This window comes from Lingula anatina, chromosome 7, assembly GCF_051362555.1.
Source record: "Lingula anatina isolate TDL-2025a chromosome 7, LinAna3.0, whole genome shotgun sequence".
NCBI classification, from domain to species: domain Eukaryota; kingdom Metazoa; phylum Brachiopoda; class Lingulata; order Lingulida; family Lingulidae; genus Lingula; species Lingula anatina.
This window is the reverse complement of record NC_141773.1, coordinates 3,226,035-3,239,871: the sequence shown is the minus strand read 5'-3', so window position 1 is coordinate 3,239,871 and position 13,837 is coordinate 3,226,035. Positions and strand designations below refer to the sequence as shown.

Here is a 13,837-nt window from a genome sequence, read left to right as displayed (position 1 = left end):
AAAGATGCACTCTTCTTAAAGAGGAGACCAGGAAAGTCACTTCCTCTCGAAACTAGTCAACATGAGCGCGACGTTGAGCAAAGCTGATTATTTAAAGAGGTACATGTCCGATTCAGCGGGTACTGAAAAGACTAAGAAGAAGAGGAAGAAACCTAAAGCAGTGAAGCCTCATTCTGGGTAACCTTTTAATTATTTCTCAGATATGGGGGATGCAGATCTAGATATTCAAATTCAGATTAGAGAAATATTTACAAGATTATGAGCCATGTATGCAGTTAATAACAAGAACACTTTGGTCAGTACATAAGCTTGTAGAATTTTAACAATCGATCGACCAAAATGAGGGTAAACGGCATTTAAACATTTAGAGACAGTGTAGCAGTATATATTATATACTAGTAGTAAACCGTTTAACATCTGTACAAAGACAAACAATGAACTATAAATATTAAATAAATTATTGTTAGTAAATAAATAAAAATACAAAATAAATTCTGTAGTTATTACAGCACGGGTGCTCTCAAATCTTTCCAGGCTGAAAATAATAGATGAGGACTTGGACTTTAAGACTGGCATCCCATCTGCTGACACTGGTCATGTTGAAGAGGAGGAGGAAGAAGAAGAAGAAGCACCAACTGTTGCTGAAATTGTGGATGAAAGACCAGTCCATGTCCAGAGGATAGAACAATACAGGAAGGACAGCAAGTGGAAGTTACTCGCTTCTGATAAGCAAGGTGAATTGGAGGGGCTGCAAGGTGCAGATTTGTAAACAATTCAAACTGAATTCTGAATAATTACAATAAATATTTGTACAGGTATGAACCAGTTATTAGATATCATGCCTTTTTTTACAAATACTAGGATACATTATATAATAACCTTTCTTCCATACTTCTCTATTAGATTGTTCATAGTTTTTTATTTAGTAGCATCTTTAGTTAGTAATAATAATCACTTACTTCTTTTCCAAAGATTGGGGGTACCGGCTGTCCAAAATTACCACCTGTAATTTCCTGCAAAATTTCAGGGAGTCCACATGTGCCATCCAGCATTCTTTGCAAATATGGCTGTCCAGTGATGCCAGCAGCCGTCCAAATGACGACTGGACCATTGGCTGGGAAAACCCTTGAAATGATCTAAAATCTATGCCTTGCCAATATTGGCAAGAGCCAGATGTAGTCAAAGTCAAGTGTGGTCTTCAGTTCCTTTTTTTTTTTTTTTTGTTCATCATTGAATATTTGAATATTTTGGTGACCCAATATATATTTATTTATTTATTTTTCAGCAGCAGATAGGGCAAATGTAGAGTATGGTGAACTTGACACCTCTCCACAAGGCAACAAACAGGGTCATGATTCTGACTCTGATACGTCTCCACCAAGAAGGAAAACCAGGCATGATTCTGATGAATCTCCACCTAGAACAAAAAAGACAGACGTAATAAATGGAAAAACTGATAAAACTACAGTGTCTAGAAGACAGAGACATGATTCTGATTCTGACCAATCAATACCTAGGAGACAAAGGCATGATTCTGATTCTGATTCTGACCAGTTATTACCTAGGAGACAAAGGCATGATTCTGACCAATCTCCCCCAAGAAAACAAAGACATGACTCTGGTTCTGACCAATCTCCTCCAAGGAAACAAAGACATGACTCTGGTTCTGACCAATCTCCTCCAAGGAAACAAAGACACGACTCTGGTTCTGACCAATCTCCTCCAAGGAAACAGAGAAATACTTATGATTCAGACCAGTCCCCTCCCAGAAAATCCAAGAAACAGAACTCCGATTCTGATCAGTCCCCTCCTAGAAGACAAAAGAAACCGGTAGATTCTGATGAATCCCCTCCCAGAAAAAATAAACAAGACTCACTGAGAAGTAAAGAAGGGAAGATGAGTAAAACCCTGGCAGGTAATAAATTCACAAATTGTAACATTGATCATTTTATAATCAGCGTATAGCCTAATTGCAGAGCTAAAACAAATAAAATTCTTATATTTATGAAATGGGCTGTAAGATATTTGTAGCCACCTTTCCAGACTCTTTTCTTGCAAAATTGATATAATTGATTTGATGTGCTTGTACAAACCAAGAATATATAGATGTCTGTCATTCTATGTCTCATTCTTCAAATAATTGTCTGGGGTTAAGTATTTATTTGTTTGTTTTATTTATTTATGTCAGGTGCTAAAGCAGGTCTATCATCTGCCAGAGAAATGAGAGAAGAAGCAGAAAAACTGAAAAGAAAGGAAAATAAGATGTTTCAACAGGTAAATGGGAATGCATATATACTATAATACAACAAGAGGGAAATCATTTGTTGTAGTTTTATACTTATATTATTTGTTTGATTCAAAGTGAATTGAGGTAAGAGCAAACTGAAATGGCAAATTTGATCATTATAGTACTGGTGCTTGTTACACACAAAAGCTTAAGCCTGAAATTTGATTGCAAAATTCCAGTCTACTTTGACTTGAGATGAGAAATCTAGTTACATGAACTATTGAACTTGGCCCATCTTTAAGAGCAATTCTTTATTTAAGTAGGTTACTATATAATGGATTTTGATCTGAAGTAGACCAATTTTTTTGGATTAAAAGTTCTTTTGTCAGAATAGCCATGAATTTTATCTTGGTCTCTGTGACAACAAGCTTTTAAGGGCTGGACCAGTGGAGTAAATGGATCAAGGCTCATGTTCATGAGATACATAAAGAGTTCAGTACTGTCTTAGAAATAGGGTGATAATTAACAAATTTATTAATTAAATTATTTAATTGTTTTGTTTTTTTTTGTAATAAAAACACATGTTAATTTAAGTTAGTTTATTGCAGATAGATGCTGAAGCTCTTGGGAAGAATGCAGAAACTGTGTTCAGAGACAAAGGAGGGAAGAGAAGAAACTTAAAAGAAGAAAAACTGAAGCAGAGGGCAGAAGATGCCAAAAAGGAAGAGATGAATGAAAAGTATATGGTTTGGGGGAAAGGGTAGGTAAAAGATTTTGAAATATGGGTATCCACACTTGAGCTTCTTTTCTACTAAATTAAAGCTGTGGGTAGGGTGTATAAGTATTTGTTTGCTTGGAAATAACTCTTGTGTCATCTGTCCTAATTCTGTTGCAGAATGGCACAAAAAGCACAACAGGAACAGACGCTGCAGGAAACACTACATGAAATGGACAAGCCCCTCGCAAGATTCAAAGATGACGAGGATTTGGACGCCATGTTGAAGGAGCGAGAGCGGGCAGAGGACCCCATGCTGGCATATATGCAGAAGAAGAAAGCTAAGGAAAACAAAGGAGGGTCAAAGGCCAAAGGTGAAGGGTCATTATTAATGATACAATAAATCTAATAATATGTCAGTTTTATCTCAGGGCTGAAGGTATTATTCTGCTGTGTCTGATCCAATAGAAATGGGATTGCACGCACTTAAGTGTGACTGCACGCACACACAAACACATTTTGGGTTTTCAAGACAACTTCAGTCAGCTTTTGATTAAAAGTCATTCAGAAAAGGAAGCTGGAATAAAAATTGCACAATCATCTTTGTTTTCTCTGCTTTTAGCCCAACCAAGCGCCATTGCTTCCATGTCTCACCTAACACATTTATGATTACTTTTCAGCCAAACCAAGGTACCGTGGCCCAGAGCCTCCCCCTAACCGCTTTAACATTTGGCCCGGGTACAGGTGGGATGGGGTCGACAGATCCAACGGATTTGAGAAGGAATTCTTCGCCAAGATGGCCAACAAGAAAGCTGTAGCAGATATGGCATATAAATGGAGTGTGGAAGATATGTGAACACTGTTTTGTTCCACCGAGTCTCGGATATGTTTATAGGCTAAATGTAGGAGTGATATTTAGAAGGTCAGGCTCTTAATCTAAGGGAGAGAAAAGATGGGACGAACCATCCTTCGCACTGGGGCTTGACGAGTATAGTAAATGCAGGGGAAATTATAGGTGAAGTAAGTGCCCAACTCACTCAACCTGTCAACAGTCTTGAGAGTCTTACGCAGGCAAAATGGCCCACACCAATGACCATGATCATAAAAATAGCTGAAATGGTTGACGGCTTCAAAGTACTTGTGAAGAAAGGATTGAAGCACCTGGATAATGGATAGAAAAAACGTTGCGTGTGTTCAAGTGCATTTTACAGGAAATGGGAACAATTTATATTGTTCTTTTACATGTGACGAAATTGTCAGGATTACCTTCTTAGATGTTATAATAAATACTTGATAAAACCCATCTATTGAATTATTGGATAGAGATGTTCGGAATCTTCTGGATACTTGCATCTGTAAATCACTTGAACTAGTTTAGTAGTTTAAGACTGAAACCAATGGAATCTAGATTCCTTATTTTTTTCAAAAAATAGTTGTAATAAATTACTTTAAAATCATTTATTTAATTCATTTTATCCATTTGTATAATACATGTTTTATTACATTTATTAAGGTCACAAAAATATATTTATTATACATATATGATATTTCTGATAGCTATATCACATTATGGGAAATCTGTTTGGATGTTACAGAATTGCACAAATGATCTGGAGTATAAAGATTTCCTTCTGTAAAAGTCTGCACATGGCACATTTTTTGTAAAGATTGTAGAGCCCTTTGTTCATTTACATATTATCCATGCCATTACATTTTATTCAATAAAACAATATCCTCTATTCTTCAACCAAAGAAAAAAATTACTGTTTAACCAATTTAAACAAAGAGCACCACAATGATTAAAATTACCAGTAGTAATATCATAATGTTAAAGGTGATAGAATGTTATATGACACTTGCTAATGAGTAATTATTTATAACATCATCCATTCATGTCTCAGTTGTGAAAAAAAAGAGAGCAGTATATTTCTTATCAATTTTTTTAATTGAAAATTAGATTATAATTATAAAAGTGGCAAGAGCTGGGGAGGACAGTGACAATTTGGCCTCATCTGAATGAATGCCCTTTAAGAATAATTGGGAAATATGAAGTGAAGGGAAAATATTTCTCAAGTGTACCATTTTTTCTGTCTGTACCTTTTTTTTCTATCAAAAAATACAGATATAAATCTTGTACACCCCCTTTTCACTCCCACTAATATTGTATTGGAATGGTCAAATTTTTGCATAATCAATAAAATCATGTTTTACAATACCACATAACAGATACTTCATGCACAATCATGGCAAAGTCAGTTCATATGATCTGTAAAACATTTTTCACTTTCTACATCGTAATTTGTTGACCACACCAATGGTTACCATGTAAATACTGCAAAACAGCAGAAGAGCACACTGGTATTAGTGATTAAGGTTGGGGGTAATGGTGGAAATTCTCGATAAAAAATATTACAGTATTGCACTGTGAACATCATTTTAAATGCTTTGAAGTTCACTTTTTTCCATTCTTTATTCACATCCCTAGTTCTGTCCATCTTGGTCCTCTGTTCATCCACCAAACCACTCAAACTTCCTTCACGTCATACATGTCCTTTCTTCTCTGCACTGTGAGAGGTATGGAGGTACGGACCTCTTCCATTTTATTCAGGTCTGAAAATATGAGGTGGTATTAACATGAAACTGATTAATACCACAGGTGTGTGTGTGTGTGTGTGTGTGTGTGTGTGTGTGTGTGTGAAGAATCTTATGGCTGACATGGTCAGTACAAATATAAATAATTATTATACAACTGAACTTTTTTTCTAATTTCTTCTTCTTCATTATAACTTTTATTATTATTTTAATAAATATATATTATTTGTTAAACTAAGAGATTGGAGTACAAAATGTAGCTATAGATGATTTTATTACGTAATGGTTCTGGCCAGTATTGGTGATTCAGCTTTTATTGGTAACTTTTTTTTTTATGAAGAAATTGTAGATGGAATGTTGCAGTTGGCCTGGAATCCCAACTGATATACAGAAGAAACAACTAAAATCAATTTAAATGCATAATACTATGTGAAAGTTATACTTAACTATAATAATCATATATTTTAACAAGATGAGTCATTTACCTATATCCACTAATAAAATCTTTTCTTCATGTTCAGTTGTCTCCACAACACTCCCCCTTGAAAAAAAGAAATGCATCATTAGAAAACAAATTCCTTTTTGTTATACAGATAGATCAACTTGATAACATATGCATAGTTAGATAAGGAATATTGAACACTTTCTTAAAAAAAACCTGATCTATGTATGGACCAATATTGTCAATAGGTGATTACTGTACAACAACATAAGAAGCAACAGGATTATTTTATTGTGAGCATATCTCTGTCCACTGCATCCTGTTAGATTAACCATGCCATTGTAAAAAAATTCTGATCATGTCAATGTATAAAATTGACAAATCTACAGTGTTATATGCAGGCCCATAGCCAGGGGGGTTCGGGGGGTTTGAAATAACCACCCCTTTTGCTGGGAAAAGGTCCACTTTGGGTAAAATTTGATCTAGGTACATGAAATTTTTATGGGAAAAGATCCACTTTTTCAGAAAAAGAACCCTCCTTTGGAAATTGCTGGCTACAGGCATGAGATGTGACTTCCAGTTAAAAGGGAGGGTGCAGGTTGTTATAGTGTTACCTTGTATAAAAACTCAGCAACTCTGTTGTCACAGGCATTCTGATGCACAGTGTGTTCGATGTGTTATCAAGTTTAAAGAAATAGTAGTTATTATAGAATCACTTCGTATTTAACTTTCAACATTCAACATTTCTGACCACATTGCGTTAGATGTGATACTGTGGCAATTGCGTCTTACCAAGGATCAACCACTGTGCTGTGTCCCCAAGCAACATACGTGGCTTTTTCGTCTCGTGCTGGGGACACTGTCGCAACAAAGAGCTGGTTGTCCAGAGCACGTGCTCGTTGCAGGATCTCCCAGTGTGCGGGACCAGTGGTCATATTAAATGCACCAGGGTAAATTATCAGTTTACAACCTTAATAGAAAAAAAAAATTAAAAAGAAACATAATCTGACATTCACCATTGTAATTAACATGTATTTACTTTTCTTCAGTAAAAATGTCTTCCGTTAAATAAGATGCATAACATCACTTCATCGACAGTTCATTTTCCACACTTCACAAAAACTAGCGTTCCTAATGCAAATTAATAAATCTATTCATTTATGTCCTTTGAATTCGAACAGTAGAGAACCTTTTTTAACCTGCATTAAAAGCTTGGTTTTCACATTCAATGTCAAAAACTTCCTTATAATCTAAATAAAGAATTTGTTTCCAATCACAAATAAAACCAAACCTATATTAAAATCTCTTATTCTTTCAACTTCTTTATGTAAACTGAAAATACAAACCCCTTTTGGCATAAATCTGTGCCAGTTCTGCAAACCTTATGTCATAGCATATACCAATGCCGATCTTGCAAAATGCTGAAAAGAGAAATGATGAACAAATTTAGCAAAATGCTGTTTGTATATTATCACTCTATTTCTGTTAATTCATATGCCACCTTTACTTTTGGTAAACAAGAAAAATTCTGAAAAAGTTGTAGACTTTTCACCATTTCTGCAGTAGGATAAACTCACTTAAATAAAAGCAAATTAGCAAAAGAAAGAAAACACTGATATTAAGTAATTATATCCCACTTACGTGTTTCAAAAGTTGTAAAACTATTTCCAGGTGACAAAATTTCAGATTCCTGGAATCTTATCTTCCCAGGAACATCTATGTCAAACAGATGGATCTAGAATGAAATTATTACAACTTTCTAACTTGAACACAAAATTTTGTAAAATGTACAGGCAACATTCAGCAAAATCAAATTGCACAACAAAACTTACAAATTAAAGCTTATCTGAATGACACCTTTAAGTTGAAAACAAAAAAAGATAATGGTGACTGATTTTTTCAAATCTCATAAGTTCTCATAACATTATATTTATGACTTAATGTGTATTGATTAATTTGTATACATAGTATATTAATAATTTATGCATTAAAGCCTCAACCTCAATGCTGCTAATGTAACTGCAGCAAATCATTATTAATTCCATGCCAACAGCACAGATTAGCTTTTTTGTTTTATTTTTAATTATGAACATATCAGGCTTTTGTCAGGCACCAATTTTCAAATGCACAACAAAGCTTACATATATTATAAATATTTCCCACATTTTGTCCTGCCTCAATTTTCAACAAATTTGTAATGAACTTTGTACACAGTGAACCAACAAATCCAAATTCAAATACAAAAAACTGATATAAAGCTCATGCTACTCTATCACTCTACAAATCCAAAATCAAAAGAGTTAAATAAAGAACATAGAGACTACAACTAAAAAAAAAAAAAAGAAAAAAAAAACATGGCTCCACCTTTCTGTGTTTGGCCACCATTTCACCAGCTGGGTTGAACACAGTGCAAGTGTTGTAAAACTTTCCCCCATCTTCTTCAGGGATAGATCCTGACACAAATAATACAACAAGAATATTCTGCTGCAGAAAACCAAGCAATGGCAAAAAGCATTTAGACAAATCATGTAGTATGCAGAATTTCACACAGTCTTTCAAACAGCCGTAAAGATGTTGCTGCTGCACATGTATGGACACAAATATGCAGAAAGTTAAAGAATGTTGCTGGAATACACAGTTCCATATCAACGTGAAAGATACACTTTATAGCATTCAATAAGGTATGTCCTTTTTAAATTTAAGCTAGGCACTGGTGCTGGTATATTAGCATCTGAAATGAAAATTGGCGTTGCCAAGATAACATAAAGAAAAAAATAATGCATTTTTCCATAATTACTGTAACACTGTATACTTATTTGATTTTTGAATTCATACATGATGTGATGCAAGCACATGCTCTCGAAATTTTGTAAAAAGAATAATGATAAATTCATACAAAAGCCTGCAACTTCAGAATTAACTTTCCCTTGTTTTTCTAGCTATCTCTCTCTTGATCAGAGACTGTCCTGTTGGACCTGATTAAGAGCCATCATTAAACTTACCTCCGACTAAGAATACTTTGCTCTCCTTGGCAGCAGCTGCCAAGGCATTGGTCGACTCTCCGGGTATCTTCTCTGCATATTCTGGGAAATAACTGGTACCATATGGAGAGTTAAAACATTCCTGGAATATGCAAATCAATGAATCATAAAAAAAATTCTTGAGTTTAGAAACATGTTGAAATATATATACATTTTTGTACAATTTTCAAAAGTTATGTAGGCATGTTTAGGCGAAAAACATCAATGCACAGTACAAGTACGTAATACAAGGATTCCCTCATCTAAACCTCCTTTTATAATATACACACTGTACTAGTATATATACTCGCTCAAGTGTGCACATATCTTCTAGATATGCTCAAACAGCAACAACACTCTCCCCCACTTCACTATTTGCACCACTAGTTATATAACTACGTATAAAAGATATACTAGTATTTTGTTGTACCCCGGCCACCACCCAATGTGCTAGACAACCCCACCCCTACCTGCCTACCCACAACTCTCCACTATCTTTATTCAGGCACCACTCCTCCTGATTCACCCTTCTCCCAGCAAACCCCCACCCACCCCCTGACTACCCCTGCAGCAGCGTCATGCACATACAGGCAAAGCGACAATCTTGGCCCCTCCACTGGCGGCCTCTTTGATGGACCTCACAGCTCTGGCAATGTTGTCAGCCTTCGATGCTCCAACTGCAAGCTGAATGAGGCCTAATCTGAAAGCTAGACGGCCATGAGAACTTCAGCATTTATTTTTACTGATACTAGTAATACCATACTACTGGTACCAGTGCTTGGTTCAACTTTTAATTCAAGGGAGTTTAATTCTGAGAGAGTTACATGTACATGTAGGATACTCTATCTAGCTGCGACAGCTCAGTTGTTTGTTTCCTGTTATTAATGCTCTAGTACAACCTTGGTTTAACATTTAGTTCATTGCATGAGCTGATAAAATAGTCATTCCCGGGCCAGCTAGCATACAAAACGAAATGTTTTAGAAGAGCACTTACACGTCGCCATGATTGTTGTGAACAAGAGGAAATCCCATGATGACGCCAAATTGACCTTAAACCCATGACCTAGATTTAGACCAGACAGAGAAGTTAAAAATAGAGCATTGACATTTCGCTGCGGATCTTCCGCTCTAAAGGTTTTTCAATGATCAGTGCTAAGGCCGATTCCAGAAATTAGCTATAGGCCCAAAATGGATACGCACTTTCCAAAGAACAAGACCAGACCAGAACTTTTGTATTCTTTAATGCATGTATGACTCTTTGGAATGAGTGCAAGTAAATTAATTCAAAGATAAAATTCATGCAAAGTTTGGAACATAATATATTAATCCAGTCTTAAAAGAGCTTCATGACAGTTACCAAGTAGACAAAGAGTTTTATTTAAAGTCTGTATTCGATGCTTGTATTTAAGAATTATATTTAAGAAAATACACCAAGTTACATTGCCAACCCTACGCGTCAGTTTGAACCACAAAGGCAAACTATATAGGCCTATTATCATAGCAATTTTACACTCAACCACTGTGACAGCGTAACACATTTATGGAAACAGGATTTTTATTGTTGTTTATCCCCCCAAAACTGTGGAACAAATTGCCTTAATGTTTCTTAAACTTTTATATTAAGCCTATAGGCTATTTTAGTTCTGTAATTGAAAAAAATATTTTTTAATTGCAAGGCGCACTGGAATGTATGAAAATAGAATATGCTATATAAGAAATTAAAAAATTATTATTATTATTATTATTATTAGCATCCTAAGTTTTGATAAAAACTTTACTTTAAGGTTGGGTATTATTAAGAAATTACGCACAATAATGACTGCGCCTGGTATTTACAGAGTCTGGATTGTACTGGGAATTGCTGTGATATTATTCGTGTTGTTTGGTAATATACTGGTAATATACTATGAAGTCCTTATTTTTTAACCAATGAAGTGCCTTCTATCATGAAGTAGTATTCTTATCCTATGAAGTGGTAATATAGGCTACTATATGAAGTATCTTAATACGTCCTACGTTTTCTAGGATTATACTTTTTTTTTTAAGTTTATCCTTTTTAAGCACTCACACATTTGAACTTTATTACACGAAGTCAACTTACGTTTCAAAACTTTCAAACATGTCAGAGTACTAGTATTACTTACAAAGCATTTTGTGGGGGAAACTATTAATTAATTTAGTTCGAATTTACTTAGTAACTGAAACCAATATTTGCATAACCTTTAATGTTTCTAGCACTTATTTGACAAAAAGGCTATTGCCTAATAATTGTAGGGGAGACCGGGGCACGTTCGGCCCCGGGGCACGTTCGGCTTTCACTCGTATTTTCCACAATTAACACTTTTGGTCCAGCAGCGACCCCTTTACGTGTCACTTGATCTATTTAGCGGGTCCTACAAAAATAAGGCTTCTGTGGTGCACTCCGTTCGGAAGATATGATTGAAAGACTTATTTTTCACGGGTTAAATTTTTTACGGGTTTTTTTAATTTGGGTCTACTTTAGCATTAATTAGTTGACTTACTGTCACCAATGCATTATAATATAAGAGCATATAGAAAGCCAATTTAAATGAGGTATGGCACCACAATGTCGTCTTCTTAATTATGTTGCTATGGTAACATACATTCGGAATGCAGACTTGGGGCAAGTTCGGCCCCTCAAGGTGGGGCACATTCGGCCCCTGGGTTGTGTACGTTCGGCCTGGGGCCGAACGTGCCCCGTGGCTTTGGCGAAAGACTTGACCTAAAAATTATTATTTTTAAGCCCAAAAAGTTTGTTATATGCTGACATTTCAGCGCCATTAATGGGGTTAAAACTTAAGCTTGTATCTTCACATTTTAATTGTCGCGTTTTTTCAACCACGCATGAAGCCTTTAATTCAAATATTTAATACATGTACATATCATTAACTTATATTTTCCAGAGAAACACTATGGCATCTGGCCGGAAATATTAACATTGTTTAAAGATCACTGGAGTTGTTATCTAGTTTTTTTTTTTAAATATTTCCTTAACGTGACATTATTTCAAACAAATTGTGTATGTTAATATGTTCTTTGTGATTAAAGTTGATGTTTTGCGTTTGAATGCTTTGTTGGGTTTCAAATATTAGAAAGTTTTCCCGTTGGATTAAATGTGGGGTTTCAAAACTGACGTAGGTCGGTTCCTTCATGTTCTGTAATTGATATACATGAGAAGTATAAAGACCTATGCATTAAAAAATAGAAGTTCAATATATGTAGTTCCAGGACAAACATGTACCAAACAAACAATTTCAATTAGGCCTACATATCTTTCTAAAACCTAACTATATTACTTATTTCAAGTATATCGTCACTGTTTAGCACCAAAACACCTATTTTTAAGGTATTCATGTGAAATGGAAATAAAAGAAATCGGTAGGAAAGTATTTGAATTTGCAGGCCGAACGTGCTCCATCGAGTGGCCGAACGTGCCCCAGGCCGGGGCACGTTCGGCCACGTGTTGGAAATTTATTTCATGTTAAATTTCTTAAAAACGCAAGGTCTTCTTTACATTTGACCAATGTATAAAAAAGGAAATTTAGCAGTCTATCTACTCAAAACACATCATTGAGATTCGTCGTCAAACAGCTGAACTACAACCGATCAAAGGAAAAGGGGCCGAACGTGCCCCGGTCTCCCCTATAGTAATCGTATATAATGGACATTTTTGGTCAATTGTATAGTGATATATTCTTATCTAAAATGTAAAACTTTACATATATAGAGATGTAATGTGACCGTGGCGATATAGGGGCGTTTTTCAGGGAAATGCGACTTATTTTCTCCCGGTGCATATGTCAGATAATACATCGCCAGCCTTTCAGGATATATGTCCTAAACACCATTCGCGCATACTCAGAGAATTCTGGCATACCTGTATATCGCTCAGGTGAGAGTGTACACCTGTATCACACACACAAAGCAAGGGGTCGGTTGTTAAGAAAAGTCAAATTGCGTATTCGTCGATTAAAGATTATTCAACCATCTAGGTAGAAGGTGCATTTAAGATTTACTATAAAATACAATACAATACGTTTTATTTACGACAGGTAGAAATTGAAGGGAAAATTACCTTAGTACCGGGGTAGCTATTCACCGACAGGCTAGGGGATTATCAAGCAATATGTGACAGACGAAATCATAACTAAATTATTGACCTGAAGTTGGGGTGTTGATTCCGTTCGTCTCGTGTTCGTCTTTCTTTCTTTTCTTTCGCTTGTCTGCTCACCTGTATCGGAAATCAGTCGCAATCGGGAACGGACCGCGGTTTCTAATGGATAACCATTGCCGTCACACGGCTTCGGTTTCATTGCATCGTTTAACATAAATAAAACGTGTCACCAAACAGTGTCAACATCATTTCCGTGCGATCATATAAATAGGAAAGATTGAACCTTGGCAGTACTGTAAGGGGATATTAATCGCTTCAAGAAGTTTAGGCTGTAGGTCACGTGGGTCTGTCTCCAAGATTTAATATCTTCTAGGGTTGTTGGTGTTATACAATTCCCCGGCTGTTCCTGGTGTTGGCTGAGGGCCGGTTTTTTTATTACGTTTCTTAACAGCACTCCAGAGGGGGTGATAGATGGTCACATCCATCCCAAATTCATTCCCTGATGAAGTCTGACTGCAAGCAGACGAAATATTGGCTGGTAAGACCAGACAAATATAAGTAGCTATAGACATAAGAATCTTCACAAGTCTATTACAATAACAAAGCTAATGAAATTGCTCTACACAAATCACTAATACATTAAACAAATGCTCCATTTTGCAAACAGCTTAAACGTGAAAGACAGGCATGGGTACAAAAAATTATT

The 13,837-nt window shown here is 35.7% G+C and overlaps 2 protein-coding genes across 4 annotated transcripts; one reads left to right on the top strand and one right to left on the bottom strand.

Annotated features, from left to right (window-relative positions):
* The first annotated feature begins 16 nt into the window (after nucleotides 1-16).
* LOC106177433 (uncharacterized) lies at nucleotides 17-4,399 on the top strand. 2 transcript variants are annotated; one of them, XM_087016848.1, is made up of 7 exons: nucleotides 17-177; nucleotides 535-734; nucleotides 1,289-1,915; nucleotides 2,189-2,274; nucleotides 2,836-2,987; nucleotides 3,123-3,316; nucleotides 3,623-4,399. In XM_087016848.1, exons 1-7 carry the CDS (start codon nucleotides 62-64, stop codon nucleotides 3,796-3,798), a joined length of 1,551 nt encoding a protein of 516 aa, XP_086872974.1. In that variant the 5' UTR covers nucleotides 17-61; the 3' UTR covers nucleotides 3,799-4,399. The 2 variants fall into 2 exon arrangements, with proteins under 2 accessions (XP_086872974.1, XP_013415652.2); XM_013560198.3 differs by having other exon boundaries at nucleotides 1,286-1,915.
* Nucleotides 4,400-4,809: 410 nt separating this feature from the next.
* On the bottom strand, nucleotides 4,810-10,072 carry LOC106177455 (omega-amidase NIT2). Of its 2 annotated transcripts, XM_013560219.3 has the most exons (9): nucleotides 9,991-10,072; nucleotides 9,585-9,703; nucleotides 8,979-9,099; nucleotides 8,341-8,429; nucleotides 7,618-7,711; nucleotides 7,323-7,397; nucleotides 6,769-6,946; nucleotides 6,020-6,075; nucleotides 4,810-5,552 (listed from the first exon to the last, which is right to left on the bottom strand). In XM_013560219.3, exons 1-9 carry the CDS (start codon nucleotides 9,998-10,000, stop codon nucleotides 5,467-5,469), a joined length of 828 nt encoding a protein of 275 aa, XP_013415673.2. In that variant the 5' UTR covers nucleotides 10,001-10,072; the 3' UTR covers nucleotides 4,810-5,466. The 2 variants fall into 2 exon arrangements, with proteins under 2 accessions (XP_013415673.2, XP_086872981.1); XM_087016855.1 differs by lacking the exon at nucleotides 9,585-9,703 and having other exon boundaries at nucleotides 9,991-10,059.
* Between the last annotated feature and the right edge of the window lie 3,765 nt (nucleotides 10,073-13,837).